Source organism: Salvelinus namaycush, chromosome 18, assembly GCF_016432855.1.
Source record: "Salvelinus namaycush isolate Seneca chromosome 18, SaNama_1.0, whole genome shotgun sequence".
Taxonomy (NCBI): domain Eukaryota; kingdom Metazoa; phylum Chordata; class Actinopteri; order Salmoniformes; family Salmonidae; genus Salvelinus; species Salvelinus namaycush.
Window position 1 is genome coordinate 13,975,215 of NC_052324.1, and position 17,777 is coordinate 13,992,991.

The window sequence follows — 17,777 nt, forward strand, 5'->3', positions numbered from 1 at the left end:
ATTCAGATAAATAAGTATCTCTTGTTTAATGGCTTTCTTTGGTGTATTTACTTTTAAGAAATAAACATGAGTGAAAATATAAATGTAATTTAATCTAAAAACGAATCTACACGACCAGGGTATGGACTAAGAGTAAACTACTACCTAACAAATTAATGGCACATTCGTATCATATATTTGTGTCATAATAATGATGACAGACAGTACTATGATGGGAAAACAAACCGGCCTGTTCTAAAATACTTCTGTGAGGATGACACCCATGGTCGATGTAATACTGAGTAACTTGTCTTTTAAAAGTACCAATAATCTGGTTCATGAGCATAGTAAATCTGAACTCATAAGCAAAATATGTTAAGGTAAATTCCTAAGATTTTCTACCCCTGCTCATAAGGGCAATCCCATATCTTGTGCATGACATGCACACTATGACGCAACCCTCTGTCTAATAAATACAGCCAACTTGTGGTGTTTTTCACCAACCTCACGTCCTTCCCAATGTGAGCATGTGCTGTGAGTCATCATGTGGCTATTATATGGTACCGCTTGAGCAAAGTCAATGTACAGACATCAATGGTTAAATCCTGAAAGCTACAGTACCAATCCATACCCAATCCTCTAACATAGTGGAGCTTGACTTGATACAGTATATGTTTCATGTAACATTTTGTTGAGGAGAGTAAATATAATCTAGAGATATAAAAATAAAGTTACATTAGTTCTTTAATTGTCAGAAAGGTAAAACAAAGAATTTTGGTCCCAGTGGTTTGATAGGAATTTCTGCCTTGAAACAGCTTTCATACAAAGTTTCAATTAGAATATCAGCACAAATAATTTGTTAGTTTCTTACATGCAGTGTCATTCAATAGTGTATCATGCTCTTTGTACAAGATGCTACAATTATTCAACAAAACGTAATTTCTCTGGTTTATGTCTCAAAAGTCAAAGTAATGTATACACTGAGTGTACAAAACATTATGAATACCTTCTCTTTCCATGACATAGACTGAACAGGTGAACGCTATGATCCTTTATGGATTTCACTTGTTAAATCCACTTCAATCAGATCAGTGTAGATGAAGGGGACGAGACAGGTTAAAGAAGGATTTGTAAGCCTTGAGACAATTGAGACAATATTAGGAAAGTGTTCTTAAAGTTTTGTACACACAGTGAATGTGGTGGGAAGCAAAATGTTTCCCTGCGTTGATACATGGGTCATAACATGAGTTATGTGTTCAGCGTTTGACTAAAACAAAAAATGCTGTTACGGTATGCATCCCACAATGTAAAGACTGGTTGGTGAAATTCCTTTTACCTTTAGCACCATGGTGTTCAATGGTATTTTGAAAATAGATAGAGTTGAAGTCATATGCAACTAAAACAGAATTCTGACACTTTTTCTGAATGTTTTGTTCAATTACTCAAGAACAATTCTTAATCGGGATGATAACAACAATATATATACTTTAAAGTGTACTGTAACTAAGCTCAGTCTATGGCTTGGTGTTGGAATGTAGATGACTAATTGGCAAATTTTAATATTACCAGAGCTATCACCAGAATCTCAGTAAAATAGTGGGACTATGGCTATCGCTACAGTATCTTTATCTATATAGGGCAGCAATTATATACATTAAGGGGCATTGTAAACAAATCTCACTGCTACAGTAGTTAGCAGTGCAGTGTGCTGGCTGGGCCCATTGTCTGTCTGCTGGCACCTGTGGTACTTCACTGTATGCTAAAAAGGGATGGAAAATAGACAGTGTGTCTGTTTGCACCTCAGTGGGAGCATTTGAATCTGATAAAAAAAATAACAACATTCCTTCTCTTAACTCCTTCCCTGAGACTAAGCAGTGATATCAAAAGAACAATCAAATCCCTTTGAAATAAGGCTATAGCCTAATAATAATTATGCCCCCCACCTCACACCTACATTCTGGAAAAAACTTTTGTTTGGAAATAGTTATTATTTTTCATAAAATGTCTGTGTGTTTTATTGATCTATTTATCCACACAATTATGATAGCAATGCAAATAATGTGATGTGAAATATTGTATGATAAGTACTATGATAGTGTGACATAATATATTCAGCATAATATACATCATAACGACATCATCAACCAGTAATCCAAATTTGAAATACTGTGCCATGTTCCTCGCAACCTAAAGTGTGAATTACATACCCTATGACGAAGCTGAAAGGCAAGATGCAGTGGTGGTATGATGGTGTGTTTCTGGAGTGAAAGAGTAATACGTCTTACTACTAAATCATGCATTGTCTGCTTCGAGTCGCAAAATATATTACGTGAGCGCAAGGTCAGCTGCTGTGTTGGAGCTCTACCAAATTAAATTCTTGACGCCCTGTCACCCAGGCTGGAATGTCTAAGAACAGTGTGAAAGGCTCAGCTTGGTCACACCTTCTCCATGCATCTTGTAAAGCAGCTTAAACTCACTGGGCAGCTGGTGGGTCTCCTGCCACTTGGTGGTGAACTTGGTTCCTTTCTTGTCATAGTAGTGGTAGGGCAGCTCCTTGCCTGTGTTGGGATCCCAGCCGAAGGGCCAGAAGCCATACAGATGGATCTCCTCACACATGGCCGATGCCAGAGTGTACATGAGGATACCAGTGCTGAGTCGCTTCGGGGACAGGTTCTTGGTCTTCCAATATCTATGGGAAAAAAGTAAACACTTTTTTGGACACTGAAGTGTTCGACAGATGGCAAAAACAGTTAAAAATAAATCATAAGGAATAAGGTTTTGAAGTGTCTGTCCTATATCTAAGAGATATAAGAAAGCTTAGGAAATATTTGAGCTTTTTTGGCACAAAACTACCTCCATACTTCCATTCGTGTTACCTTCAGACAAGTCCCGTGACACTTGTGTGGGTCATAGAGCAAAACAGAAAGTCGCACCTTTCCATAGTGGGGTCCTATTTGTTTTGTAAGCCAAACTCTTTGGACGCTACAGACGTTTTCATGAAAATATCGATTTTTGGTATGTCTCATGGGCTGACAAACACAGCTGTAGCTCGGCCACTTTCCGGATATGTCTAGCTTAAACTGATGGATTTTGATGGATTTTTTAAATTATGTTACTTAGATAGACACTTAAAAATAACCCAATTTGTTTTTTTGGTTAACTCAGCACTGGGTAAATATTGGACAGAACCCACGGTGGGTTATTTTGACCCAGCCAGTTGGGTTGCGTAAATAACCCAACATGTTGGGTTGTTAGGATTACCCAAACATGGGTTAATTTAACCATCAGTTGGGTTTTATTCACTTTCATGCTGGGTTGACCCAGCAGCAGGTCTTTTTTAATGTAATCCTTATTATTTTCAGGAGGTATGGCTTATTAAGGGTGTGGCTTTCAGATAGTTATTTTTGGTCACCCATGAGAGTAAATGTCATGCCTGTTCATTTGTTCTGTTCTATTGTATCACATGTTAAGATTGTACAGTGTAATTTTAAATGTTCCTTAAATATTTTTGGATATTAACATTATTAATTACATATTGTAATAAAGTGGTAGCTATCCCAACACTGGAACTTGCATAGGTGCTTCAAGATGGAATCCGCAGTAGTGGGAAACAGCGCCAGTGGCCACCCCACCACCAATGTTTTTTTGTTTTGTTTTTTAGAGCGGAGGAGCGTTGCACAGCATGATAAAAAAACAACAATTGGAGTACATATTGTGCTCTTCTATCTCGCATCCAATAAAAAAATGTGACTGTTTCACCATTAAGGACTCCAGCTTTATAGGTCCAATGCAGACATTTGTATCTCAATATCAAATCATTTCTAGGTGTCAGTTAAGTACCTTACTGTGATTGTTTTCAATAAAAAATATAATACAAATAAAAGCTTCCTAGCAAAGACTCTAGCAAGAATTGTGCTAGGAATGTCTGGGAGTGGTCTGAGTTGGGAGGATAAAACACAAAACTAGCTGTTATTGGTCAATTGGTCTATTAACTAATTTACTGCCTGGTGATGTGACCGGGCAGGCCAAAACTCCATCCCACCAGGCGGTCTTTGCAAAGTGCTCTTACACAAAAAGGAAATTATCATATTTTTCAACATGTTCACAGTATTATTCCTAACTCATAGTGTGGAAATATATATAAAATACAGGAAATCACATTTTTGATTGCACTGGGACATTAAGGAACACAAAACCTCTGTAAGCCTTCTGTAAGCCTCATAAAAGCTTCAAAACTGCCAGTGTTCAACCTTAACATGTGGTAACAATACAACAGAACAGTTTAACAGGAATGGCATTTACTTTCACAGGTGGCCAAAAATAACTATCTGAAAGCCACGCCCCTACTAAGCCACGCCTGCAGTCTATTTCAATAATCCAGCATCAATAACCCAGCATTAAAACCCAACCTTGCTCTTTTAAAAGAAACAACCTAAGTAACCCAATGCCTACAACCCAGCAGTTGGGTCATTTTTTGTGTGTACAGTTTGTAGTAACAATGGTGTCTGAAAGTGAGAACAAAACCACCAATGACAGTTCTGATTCCCAGAACTCTGGCACAATAAACTCAGTCTCTCCATACTCACTTGTTGACATCCTGCATGATGTTTCCCGGCCAGGCCAGCTCGATTTTCAGCTGCCCCTTGTGCTCAACAAAGAAGTCCACCAGGGTCCGTGTGACGGTGGCCGAGGTGTGGAGGAAAAACGCAGGGATCCACAAAATGGCCCCCTCCAGCTTCTTCAGGTTGAGGAAGAAGTTGTTGCGGTCCTGGATGGTCAAAAGGTTGTTGTAGTACCTCTCCAGGATGCTGGGGTTAAAGGTGGTGAGGTTGGTCTTCCGGCCCACATCCTTGTAGTAGGAGTCGGTAGGGGCGAAGTTGCAGCGGAAGATAAAGTCGGCACTGTCGATCTCTGGCCCACAATGACTACCAGTCAGGATCCCACTGTTACCCACCACGGCACACACGTTGTAGTGCTTGTTCTGGATGGGTGAAGCATCAGGAAGCAGTGACTTCAGGTTGTTGCTTATAGAGAAGACATACTTGTGACTGGAGTAGTCGAAGTGCATCAGCTGGCCGACGCGCACACCATTCTTGGTGAGGGAGAAGTTGTTGGCCACATCAATGTAATGGAAGATCTCTTTCCTGAAAAGTTGTAAACAGATCAAAATATCAGCTCAGAGCTGCTGTTTCAACAAAATGCAATGTTATGTAGCCAACTGCAAACGACAAATAAACTGAAATGTTCTACTAAACACATAAACAGTATTCTGTTTAAACCGAACACTCCATTAAAAACAAAAGAAAATATTTCTACAGATTATCACAGATAACCCACATAATAACAATACCTTTGCTGATAAAAAGCTGTCCTATTGAATTTCCATTTGGAGGGTTTCCCTTGCAGCTCCTCGTTCAGAGCATTGGTTAATGGGATGAAGGATGGGTCCAGGAAATTCATGGCAAACTGTGACCTGAGAAGAAAACGGTTTTCCTTAGTAAAGACGCTATTCATATTGTCAGCATGTCCAAGCCCACTCATAGCATGCATTCATGTGTGGGCTTGTAACAGTATAGGCACAATAACAGCTAGCAGCACCTTGGACAGTTCTCTTGATTAAAATTGGGCTACTGATGGAACAACGATATTTTGTGAAATATGTCTATATACATATACATATAAATATATACAATTTTATTTTGGGGGCAAAAACCTACTGTCGATGATTCTACAGTTGAAATGTCATTAAAAATTAAATGTAAGGCTAATTGACGCAGGGGTTTGCATTAGATTAGGCTACTTCCGCTTGCAGAGGAATTATTATTTATTTTGATTATTTATTCAGGCCCTGATTCCTCTAATACAGTTGGCCATATAATGCCATAGCCTACAGAACAATGTAGACATAATCAATCATTAAGATTACGTTGGAAAAAATTGTAACGCGTGCGCCTTGTCAGAGTGAAATAAATCACATATTATCGGACAATATCAGGAATTTTACCTGCGTCATATCAAAATAAAAATGATGAGCTTCCAAATCTTGGTTTAGCCTACTCACCGAAATCCTGCATGGAACATTATCCGTGGTCCTCCCATATTGTCATTTTTTGTGGAAGAAAAGATGCTGTCCTTTCTAATGGACACATAACTTATTAAGGATAAAATGAGAAGAGCAACCATCAATATGACCAGACCCAGGGCGTTTGCGATGCGGACCATCTTGGAGCGTTTTCATTCCTTGAAGAACAGCGATGGAAATGTGCCAGCCTTCATCACCTCGATTCTAGATGTTGATTTTGGCTATACATATTGTTTTTATGATACAAAATAAACATGCTTTTCAATGTAAAATGGACGGCAAATATGCAATGTGGTTGAAATGGTAGTTAGCGATTTGTCTTCGTGCACTCACATCATCCCTGCTGCCTTGCCTTCGCGCTGAACTACAAATTCTCTCAAGGCAGGCAGATGAATACCATTAGGGCGATGCATCTGAAATTCACGTCAATGTATCAATCCAGCAAAATTCTCACCGGTCTCGGCTACGCAACCTCTCCCCATTAAATCATTTCACATATTCCGGTGCAAATGGAGAAGTGTTTGTTGAGCCCAGATGAAAATACGACTAAAAGTGTCATGACTGTATTACACCTCCGTGGTTTAGAGATGGGAGCAATAAACTTAGTGTGTTATGCATACCAACGAATATTACTTGCTGACTGTACAAAATATTGTATCACATAATATTTTGCAAATGTGCAAGCCTGATTAGCATCTGAATAAGGGATTTCCCTACAAATACTAAAGTACATCTCATTAATAGTAGCATATCAGTGTAAAGGTCCAATGCAGCCGTTTTTTTCACGATAACAAATAATTTCTCTGTAGAAATTAAGTACTTTACTGTGATTGTTTTCAATTGAAATGGTCAAAAAGAAGCAAAAATAGTTTCTCAGGAAAGAGCAATTTCTCAAGCAATAATTTCCTACGACTGTCTGGGCATGGTCTGAGAGGGAAGGGGGAAAATAGCTGTTATTGGCAGAGAGGTTTGGAACTAATTTCTTATTGGTCTTTAACTAATTTACTGCAGGCAGGCCAAAACTCCATGCACCAAAACAGACTGACATTTTCAAACAGCTCTTACACTGAAAGGGCATTATCATGTTCACAGTATTATTCCAACCTCATGCTGTGGAAATACACTGCTCAAAAAAATAAAGGGAACACTTAAACAACACAATGTAACTCCAAGTCAATCACACTTCTATGAAATCAAACTGTCCACTTAGAAAGCAACACTGATTGACAATAAATTTCACATGATGTTGTGCAAATGGAATAGACAAAAGGTGGAAATTATAGGCAATTAGCAAGACACCCCCAAAAAAGGAGTGATTCTGCAGGTGGTGACCACAAACAACTTCTCAGTTCCTATGCTTCCTGGCTGATGTTTTGGTCACTTTTGAATGCTGGCGGTGCTCTCACTCTAGTGGTAGCATGAGACGGAGTCTACAACCCACACAAGTGGCTCAGGTAGTGCAGTTCATCCAGGATGGCACATCAATGCGAGCTGTGGCAAAAAGGTTTGCTGTGTCTGTCAGCGTAGTGTCCAGAGCATGGAGGCGCTACCAGGAGACAGGCCAGTACATCAGGAGACGTGGAGGAGGCCGTAGGAGGGCAACAACCCAGCAGCAGGACCGCTACCTCCGCCTTTGTGCAAGGAGGTGCACTGCCAGAGCCCTGCAAAATGACCTCCAGCAGGCCACAAATGTGCATGTGTCAGCATATGGTCTCACAAAGGGTCTGAGGATCTCATCTCGGTACCTAATGGCAGTCAAGCTACCTCTGGCGAGCACATGGAGGCCTGTGCGGCCCCACAAAGAAATGCCACCCCACACCAGACTGACCCACCGCCAAACCGGTCATGCTGGAGGATGTTTCAGGCAGCAGAACGTTCTCCACGGCGTCTCCAGACTCTGTCACGTCTGTCACATGTGCTCATGTGCTCAGTGTGAACCTGCTTTCATCTGTGAAGAGCACAGGGCGCCAGTGGCGAATTTGCCAATCTTGGTGTTCTCTGGCAAATGCCAAACGTCCTGCACGGTGCTGGGCTGTAAGCACAACCCCCACCTGTGGACGTCGGGCCCTCATACCACCCTCATGGAGTCTGTTTCTGACCGTTTGAGCAGACACATGCACATTTGTGGCCTGCTGGAGGTCATTTTGCAGGGCTCTGGCAGTGCACCTCCTTGCACAAAGGCGGAGGTAGCGGTCCTGCTGCTGGGTTGTTGCCCTCCTACGGCCTCCTCCACGTCTCCTGATGTACTGGCCTGTCTCCTGGTAGCGCCTCCATGCTCTGGACACTACGCTGACAGACACAGCAAACCTTTTTGCCACAGCTCGCATTGATGTGCCATCCTGGATGAACTGCACTACCTGAGCCACTTGTGTGGGTTGTAGACTCCGTCTCATGCTACCACTAGAGTGAGAGCACCGCCAGCATTCAAAAGTGACCAAAACATCAGCCAGGAAGCATAGGAACTGAGAAGTTGTCTGTGGTCACCACCTGCAGAATCACTCCTTTTTTGGGGGTGTCTTGCTAATTGCCTATAATTTCCACCTTTTGTCTATTCCATTTGCACAACAGCATGTGAAATTTATTGTCAATCAGTGTTGCTTCCTAAGTGGACAGTTTGATTTCACAAAAGTGTGATTGACTTGGAGTTACATTGTGTTGTTTAAGTGTTCCCTTTATTTTTTTGAGCAGTGTATATACAGTGCATTCAGAAAGTATTCAGACCCCTTGACTTTTTCCATTTTTTTTTTTTTTAATTGTCCTCATCAATCTACACACAATACCCCATAACGACAAAGCAAAAACAGGTTTTAATATTTTTTTGCAAATATATACAAAATTAAAAACAGAAATACCTTATTTACGTAAGTATTCAGACCCTTTGCTATGAATTTCAAAATTGAGCTCAGGTAAATCCTGTTTCCATTCATCATCCTTGAGATGTTTGTACAACTTGATTTGAGTCCACCGGTGGTAAATTCAATTGATTGGACATGATTTGGAAAGGCACACACCTGTCTATATAAGGTCCCACAGTTGACAGTGCATGTCAGAACGAAAACCAAGCCATGAGGTCGAAGGAATTGGCCCTAGAACTCCGAGACACAGATCTATAGAAGGGTACCAAAACATTTCTGCCGCATTGAAGGTCCCCAAGAACACAGTGGCCTTCATCATTCTTAAATGGAAGAAGTTTGGAAGCACCAAAACTCTTACTAGAACTGGCCGCCCGGCCAAACTGCGCAATCGGTAGAGAAGGGCCTTGGTCAGGGAGGTGACCAAGAACCCAATGGTCACTCTGACATAGCTCCAGAGTTCCTCTGTGGAGATGGGAGAAACATCCAGGACAACCATCTCTGCAGCACTCCACCGATCAGGCCTTTATGGTAGAGTGGCCAGATGGAAGCCACTCCTCAGTAAAAGGCACATGACAGCCTGCTTGGAGTTTGCCAAAATGCACCTAAAGGAATCTCAGACCATGAGAAACACAATTCTCTGGTCTGATGAAACCAAGATTGAACTCTTTGGCCTGAATGTCAAGCGTCACGTCTGGAGGAAACCTGGCACCATCCCTACGGTGAAGCATGTTGGTGGCAACATCATGCTGGGGGGATGTTTTTCAGTGGCACGGACTGGAAGACTAGTCAGGATAGAGGGAAAGATGAACGGAGCAAAGGACAGAGAGATCCTGGATGAAAACCTGCTCCAGAGCGCTTGGGACCTCAGACGGGAGGCGAAGGTTCACCTTCCAACAGGACAACGACACTAAGCACACAACCAAGACAACGCAGGAGTGGCTTCAGGACAAGTCTCTGAATGTCCTTGAGTGGCCCAGCCAAATCCCGGACTAGAACCCGAGCGAACATCTCTGGAGGGACCTGAAAATAGCTGTGGAGTGACGCTCCCCATCCAACCTGACAGAGCATGAGAGGATCTGCAGAGAAGAATGGGAGAAACTCCCTAAATACAGGTGTCCAAGAAGACTCAAATCTGTAATCGCTGCAAAAGGTGCTTCAACAAAGTACTAAGTACAGGGTCTAAATACTTACGTAAATGTGATATTTCATTCTTTTTTTGTATTTATAAATGTGCAAAAAAAAAAAAAAGCCTTTGTCATAATGGGGTATTGTGTCTAGATTGATAAGGGGGGAAAACTATTTAATCAATTTTAGAATAAGGCTGTAACGTAACAAAATGTGGAAAAGGTCAAGGGGTCTGAATACTTTTCCGAATGCACTGTATAAAGTACAGGAACAACATTGACTGCACTGGGCCTTAACAATAATAGGGAATACACAACAGGGTTTAAAAATTGTAATCCTTTTATTTGCAGGGTTCTTTTTTCCAAGCAAACATGGTTTGTTTATAACAACATGTTGATATACAGTAACATAAAATGGCTTATTCACAAAGAATGATAAAACATTCACTTTTTTTTATAATTTCTTATACAAGTTATGCAAATGTGTTATTAATTTACATATAAATATTTTGCACGTGTACTGAATCAACATCATTCTCTAACAGAATCCCATTGACATACTTCCATACAAGCCACCATTAATAGAATACAGTATCATCCTGCATATAATCTCACGAACACATTACAAAAACATGGTGAATTGGCAACTATTACATTAATACTATTCTATAAAACCGGTAAAACTTGCACAATGTACCGATGTTGGGTATTTCCCATTGATTGAACAGTTAGTGTGCGGGACGAACATCCTAGGTAGAAAATAATTTTGCCATTGTGCTTAAAGGGATAGTACACCCAAATGACATATTCTATTGGTTTCATTACCCTGTCTATGGACAAGGAATGACAGCAATCCATGCTTTGGTTTAGCATTCCTAGCACTGTTTCCACATGCTAAAGTTTTAGCATTTGTGGAACAAATCTAATGTTGTATTTTTCATGCAAAATGTTTCAAACATCTAGAAGTGACTTTGTTGAGCTTCATAATCAATTTGAGATACTTTTGTATGATTTGGTGTAGGTGCGCGAAAACAGCTAATTCCAATGACTTGAATGGGATTTGTGCCACAAATGCTAAAATGTTAGCATGTGGAAGCAGTGCCAGGGAAACTAAACCAAAGCATGGATTGCTGTCATACCTTGTGCATAGACTGCTTATAACACGGGTAAGGAAACTAATGTGTCATTTTATAATTTGGGTGAACTATCCCTTTAATGACAACTGGAATGTGTCAAGTTTTGACGTAGATTGACACCAGGAACATATTTAAAAAGGCATTTTAAGATCTTATTGCCAGTCAGCTGCCAAGATATTGCAATTTAAATTCCACTAAGATCTTATCTAAAATCATAACAAAATTGTAAAAACTGCACATGGATTAACACAGGCACTTGGTAGGGCCTGTCGTTCAGTATTTCCAGAATACATACGTATGTAGCAGAGGTGGTTTGTTGAATACGCTCCGGTGATCAGTAACCTTACTTTGGACCGGAAGATTTGTTAGCTTCCACACCTAGGCTTTAGCTCACAGGTCTAACAAGTCGCGCAGGCAACTTGAGTTAGATACCCATCTGTCACACATACTGTATAGTAATTAACATAAATGTTTTACGAACGACAAGGAAAGTTACATTTAGGGAAAAGTTACAGTTAGCACCCTGGTTACACATACAATCTCTATCGAGAATTTAAGCTCATCAAAAAGAGAGGAGTATCAGTTTCTGCCCTGGTTGCAAAACTCTGAGGGGAAGAAGGCTCCCTCTGCGTCACTGCCAGGAGAGCCGCACAGGCTGTCCTCTTCACAGCTCATATCCTCACAGGAATCCTCACTAAATATATGCAGGGGAGAACAGCTGTAATCATTACTATCTTCAGATTAGTGAGTTAACTTTTCTTTCTTCCCTGAAACATCATAGCAATGTAGAAGTGATGTGGTGCATTACGTTGCAGTTCAATTCAATAATTAGCCTTTATGCTCACACAGTAGCTCTAATGTAATCAAATGTTATTATATTATTAAACAGTGAAGTGCATTAAAAGGGGCTGTTTGTTTACCTCTCACTTTCATCCCAGCTGCCCTCTGGAATAGTCGGCAGTTCAGGGACACTGAAGTGATTAGCGTGCAAATTTTGGGCGGTTCGTCTGGACACGATCCACACCAGTTTTTTGTTGTCTGGTTTGTTACATTCACTTGAGCTGTACTCAGTCATGCATTTGGCCACGAGTCCCCTCCAGTAGAGTAACTCACTGTCAACAATCTGTGAAGGGAACAGGAAACATTTGAGAGGCTGGTGGAAGACATAAATATAATAAATAAATAGAGTAGTCATCCAAGCCAGAAGGTGGTAGTTTCCATGTAGCATGTTGTCAGATGACTTCACTTGTTCAGTGCCAGGGTAAAGTATAATGTCAGTGTCAGCCTCAGTGGGTCTTTGTATTATAACAATATAATAACTGTCATTGGTCACAACACCGTCATATCAAACTGAGGGCTCTGTAAGTAAACTGTATAATACCTTTAGGTGCCTTTGGAGTTCTTGGACAATTTCCAACATGGCAAGAGACTGGAGGGCATCAAATTCCTGAGTAATGACAGACAGTGCCAGCACCGATGGCTGAATAAAAAAATTAAAAAAAACGTATCAGTCCTAACACAAAGTTAACATTCTTGTCATTTAAAAGTGTATTGGCCTGAGAATAATTCTTACTTTTGCTTTAGAGAAAATAAGCTGGCATAAGCAGGCTTTTAGCTGGGCTTCCAGTCTCCCAATGCTTGGGATCTCCCCCCTTAAAATAAAGGGAACTCTCATGTGATCCTCATGTCAACTGATCATTAGGATAGCAACTTTACAGCTTCTAGCCATTGTAAAAATACATCACTGATGACATAACGCGAAAAGTGATCAATTGAGAAACAAAGTGCTCACCTTTCTGATGTAAGTGATACAATGACAGCATGGTATAAGTGTAAAAAAGTTAAGGCTGTGATGGCTTTGAGCTCCAAGTTGAGTTTTTCAGAGATGATCTTCTCCATTCGGCTGACGTCAGAAACAGTGAACTTGCTTTGGCTGATGCGGATGAGTTCATGGGTGGGTGAGATGTTGCACTCATCCTCAACCATTTTGGCAGCAATATGGAGACAGGAGACTCCAATGCAGGGCAGGTGCTTAGGTTGGACCTGTGAACATACCATTATAGTGATACACTAGTCAGCATTAATGGGCTACTTCTGCAGAGTTCTATTAAAATAAAAAACGAAATAAAAGGCATGCAAATGTACATAACGTAAACAACAACAGAGGTATCAAACAATAATTTAAAAAATGCATACAATATGCCAATTATGTAGAATATTCAGTATGACCACATCACAAAACAAATATCTTTAAAATACACACCTTCATAATGGCTAAGAACCTATCCAGTAGATTGACAGCTAGGACAAATGTCTGGGTGCTGAAACCAAAGAAACTGGTCAGGCTCCACAGGTCTTCAACTTTGGCATTTCTGCATTTTGCAGAGACTCCGTTGTGATTCTGAAAATGAATGTTAAATACCACAACAAAACATCAAAATAGCACATCAAAACACTACTGAAAGGTAAGTACAGTATATAGAACTGAGTCACTGGGTTAGCAATACCTACCTCTGCTGCAGACTCCATTATATTGAGGCCAGTTTCCCTCGGTAAAAAGTCTGCTTCTTGAGCAATGTATGACTTTAGCTCTTTGACAAGCCAACATGTTTCATTGTCAAGGTCTTGAAGATCCTGCATCCTGAAAAAACATTTAGTTTTATGTGATTAGATCCAAAACAAATAAACTGTGACATTTCCCTCAGAGAAAGGGGGACTGTTTTACCCCACCCACAGGGTGTCAAAATGTCAATGGCAGCCACCCATAATAATAGCTAGCTAGATTGCTAGCTATGTATTACAATAGGCCCAAAACAATTCTTAAAAAACGAAAAGCAAAGCATTATTGATTATTAAAACAGTGACAGGCAAATGTTTCTCAGTTGTAAAAATAACAACAGCTAAACACAAGAGAAAATAATCAGCAATAATATTTTGTTTAGATTAGATTTTGTATCCTTGATATAACACTTAAGCATGACCACCTGTCAACATGTGCCTTTGAAATGCTTGGAATTGGTCATTTCAGGTCATTGTGAAAATGCCATCATCTGAAAAGGTTCAGTTATCTGATGTAAGTCACAATTTCACACATCTCTGAGCTCACATGCTCGATATTGTACCGTTGAGAACACAATCAGAACTCGATTTCACGTTTTACATTTGATCCAGCTATTTCAGTCAGGAAATCATCCGTTGCTGGGATTTTAAAGTATTTTTCCCTTTTCACTTGCCCTGCGCCATGAAGCTGTCGGCAGTAGGTCAGGTTTATGCTGCAGAATAGAGCTCGCCAGTTTGTAGTCCTAAAAAACGGAAATTAAACCTCTGGTTCGTTCAGCCATTCCTATGAGGGAAATTTAAGGGGAAAGACTGGGTTTTTGGGATAAACGCCAAAAATAAGGTCTGAGGTTAACACAGGCTTAGAAGATCTTATACGTTTTGTTCTATGAGATAACATCAGTCAGTTAACATGACCTTTATGAATTATGAAGCCTTATTTTGATTACATAAATGCTTCAAAATTCACAAAAAGTTACATTAGATGATCACGTAGAACAAAACGTATAAAATCTCCGAAGCCTGTGTTTACCAGACCTTATTTTGGGCTTTTATCCAAAAACCCTATTACATTTTCACATAGGCTTTAACCAACGAGCGATGGAGCAGTTAAGTCTGTTGCATGTTTCCCAGTCAAAACAGTTTTTTCCGCCTGTTCGAGCACACACATTTTTTTCTTAAGGCAAGTCGAAGTTCGGCAATAGTGTGTAACTGCAACTGTCTACCAGTCGCCCACCGCTAGCACAGCGGGCGAGGCTTGGACAACACTGTGTGCTAGCTAACTTGCTAGTTTAGCGACACCAGGGGCGGAAGACGCCATCTGCCCGTGTGTACATTGTCGGCCGCGTCTCTTCTGTGGGTTTTATCGGCGGTTGGAATCCAACGTCATAGTGCATTACCGCCACCTACTGTGTCCCTGCCCCTCCCCGTCTATGTACAGGAGACGCGGGAATGTCCCGAATTGCAGTTGCACCCTTCTCATATTCTGTAGCCGAAGCCTGCACCCCTTCGTCGGTGATTGGTCAACAGTACTACTCCTAGTAGGTGTGGGCACACGAAGAATTTGTTGTCATTCAACGAGAGACGGCTCGTTTTCATGCACCAAACATCTTAGCTAGATGTAAAATTGCGCGACTAAGACCTCTTCGGAAAAAACTTCCAAATTAATGACAGATTTCTTGATTTATCTTAGATTAATTCTTACTATTTGAGGAAGTGTTTCTGGCTATGTTGTTGCTACTGTGGTTCAAGAGGAACAAACAGTAATATTGATGCTATTTCAAATTTTTCAAGTGAAGGTCTTTAGGAATTATGCGACACAGACGGCTGCTGTTAACAAAAAATGACAAAACGATTAGGTTCCAGTTTAACAACGTTTAATTAATCGTATTTCCACAGTACATAGTTGCCATTGCACTTAGGCCAGGTCCATCTCCAGTGAGACTCTTGCGCAGGCGTACTAAAAACAGAGTGATAGAACCATAATGACAGAAATATAGGGATACTTAAAACATGAACTTAAACAGTTGCTTCGCCTTGCCGAGTTCTGATAGGAGCGAACGGAAACTATGTATGCGCACGCCTTAAGCCTCCGTTAGTGCCTACAAAAAGACGCCATTACTATTGCTCAATGTTTTTCATTTAACTAGCTAACAGTAATAAAATCACTTCAAACTTCACTGCTGTTTACAATTATCTTTATTTAGGAACAGTGCTACAGTGGTGAGAGTATTTGAGATTGAGAAAAAGATTTAACGGAATTTTGCCAGGAGAGGTCACATGGATATCCTTGGTTAGCTAGCTTAGACACAATAGGGCTAGCGAATGTTTGCTAGGTAAACGTTTGTTCAGAGTACATATTATTTATTTTTCAGAGTACATTTAGCAGAAAGGGTCTAGCTATATGGCAATATTTGATCAGAAATACAATAGCTATATTATTATATTAAAAAGTAAAAAAAAATAAAAAAAATACTGATTTCAGCAACCAAAGAATAGCACACAATTACACAGAACAATCTTGTGTGTAATTGTGGGCTGTTCTTTGGGTGCTGAAATCAGTAGCTAGTTTAAAAAAAATTGAAGTCGCCGCTCAACTCTATTGTAAACGCTGGAGTTAATCAGCTAACAAAAGCCAAATCTGTAACTTGTGTTGCTTGCAGTATTGTTCTTTTCATTTTGACCTGAAATGATGTCCTCAAATGATGTTATGGACAGAAATTACATATTCACCAAAATGTAGAAATAACAGCCCAATGTAATGATAGACAAAATTGCGGTTGAGGCTTATTTAATTAAACCTAAATTAACATTATTGTTTCATGGTTTACATGGAGACCTTTGTCTGTCATCTTTAACATTATTTCTTGAAAAGGATCCACCAAAATCTTATTGATAGTAGAATGTATGGATTGAAAAGCAAGGCCGTCTAGTCTCATAGGCGGGGCACAATTGGCCCAGCGTCGTCTGGGTTAGGGTTTGGCCGTGATTGTAAATAAGAATTTGTTCTTAACTGACTTGCCTAGTTAAATAAAGGTTCAATAAAAAACATCGAATTATTACTATATTACATTACTATATTACTTAGCTTGCTGCTAACGTTAGCTGAAAACAACGGTCGTATATAGGTCACGTATCAAGCTCATATTGGGACATTATTTTTGACGCAATTAATTAACGTTAATCATTTCTTAATGAAAAACGATCCCATGTATCTCAAAATTACATGCTAAGAGTATACAGTATACCAGCTGCAAAGCAAAAAGGGTCAACAAGCTAGGCTAGCTAATGTGAGCTAAGTTAGCTAACAAGACAGAGCCATTTCGTACCTTGCCAAACGCTTGGAACAAGACGAATCTGTGCACATATCAAATCAGTATTCACATTTCCATTTCGATTATGTTAGCTATAACGTAAATTAACACTATGTTTCCTAAATGGTCATCTAATGTAATGTTGGTGTTGATAATGTCCGTCTTGAACTCAATACAACAACGCTTGAACTACAGATAGAACAATGAGAGATATTTTGACGAATGTATAAATGTGAAGCTTCCGCTTGGCGTTTCCAATCACTACCAAATATGATAGTGGGAAGAAGCCCAGTGGCCGGCAGTGGGAGAAGATGGACCGAGATAGATTTTGTCCGACATTCTGCACATTTTCTCATCGATGAAACATTTGATCTCAAAAAGGTTTTCTATTCTTAAAATTATAATATGTTATGAGCAGAGTGGACGAAGTTTTGTAGACGTTATCCTTTGCCAAATAAAAATAAATCGCGTTGTTTAGAAGGAGTGCAAAGGCGAATTTAGGTATTGCACACGCGCACTGCACGGAGTAGGCGTTCCCGAACAAAACATGAAAATACTTGCTAGAACGCGCCAATAGGATCTCGCTAGCTCGGGCGTGGCTCTGCCCACCTCCTTGCTTGTTCTGCCCACTATGACTCATTTGTCCCCATTGGAAACTACCGGCTGTGGTCCGTCTTGGATTAGTTATAAAATCTTTGCATGAACTGCGGATTCAACGACTGTCGTCTCGT

General features: G+C 40.2%; 2 protein-coding genes across 3 annotated transcripts; both read right to left on the reverse strand.

The window, feature by feature from the left end:
* Nucleotides 1-2,385: 2,385 nt before the first annotated feature.
* LOC120062696 (sia-alpha-2,3-Gal-beta-1,4-GlcNAc-R:alpha 2,8-sialyltransferase-like) lies at nucleotides 2,386-6,201 on the reverse strand. The gene is made up of 4 exons (XM_039012753.1): nucleotides 6,041-6,201; nucleotides 5,330-5,452; nucleotides 4,566-5,123; nucleotides 2,386-2,668 (listed from the first exon to the last, which is right to left on the reverse strand). Exons 1-4 carry the CDS (start codon nucleotides 6,199-6,201, stop codon nucleotides 2,386-2,388), a joined length of 1,125 nt encoding a protein of 374 aa, XP_038868681.1.
* A 4,157-nt stretch (nucleotides 6,202-10,358) lies between these two features.
* Nucleotides 10,359-17,256, reverse strand: LOC120063105 (cyclin-G2-like). Of its 2 annotated transcripts, none has more exons than XM_039013274.1 (8): nucleotides 17,062-17,256; nucleotides 13,688-13,817; nucleotides 13,440-13,577; nucleotides 12,969-13,219; nucleotides 12,750-12,828; nucleotides 12,558-12,656; nucleotides 12,097-12,299; nucleotides 10,359-11,870 (listed from the first exon to the last, which is right to left on the reverse strand). In XM_039013274.1, the coding sequence occupies exons 1-8, from the start codon at nucleotides 17,097-17,099 to the stop codon at nucleotides 11,756-11,758; spliced, it is 1,053 nt and encodes a 350-aa protein (XP_038869202.1). In that variant the 5' UTR covers nucleotides 17,100-17,256; the 3' UTR covers nucleotides 10,359-11,755. The 2 variants fall into 2 exon arrangements, with proteins under 2 accessions (XP_038869202.1, XP_038869201.1); XM_039013273.1 differs by having other exon boundaries at nucleotides 10,359-11,894.
* Nucleotides 17,257-17,777: the final 521 nt, after the last annotated feature.

Excerpts from the sequence above, each read along its gene's own strand:
- LOC120062696 (XM_039012753.1), bottom strand. The coding sequence starts at position 6,201 with ATGGTCCGCATCGCAAACGCCCTGGGTCTGGTCATATTGATGGTTGCT. Across the intron at positions 5,453-6,040 it reads ATGTTCCATGCAGGATTTCG|GTCACAGTTTGCCATGAATT; the intron begins GTGAGTAGGCTA and ends TTTTCTTCTCAG. Across the intron at positions 2,669-4,565 it reads ATCATGCAGGATGTCAACAA|ATATTGGAAGACCAAGAACC; the intron begins GTGAGTATGGAG and ends TTTTTCCCATAG.
- LOC120063105 (XM_039013273.1), bottom strand. The coding sequence starts at position 17,099 with ATGTGCACAGATTCGTCTTGTTCCAAGCGTTTGGCAAG. Across the intron at positions 12,657-12,749 it reads TTATTTTCTCTAAAGCAAAA|CCATCGGTGCTGGCACTGTC; the intron begins GTAAGAATTATT and ends TTTTTTATTCAG. Across the intron at positions 12,300-12,557 it reads AACTCCAAAGGCACCTAAAG|ATTGTTGACAGTGAGTTACT; the intron begins GTATTATACAGT and ends TTCCCTTCACAG.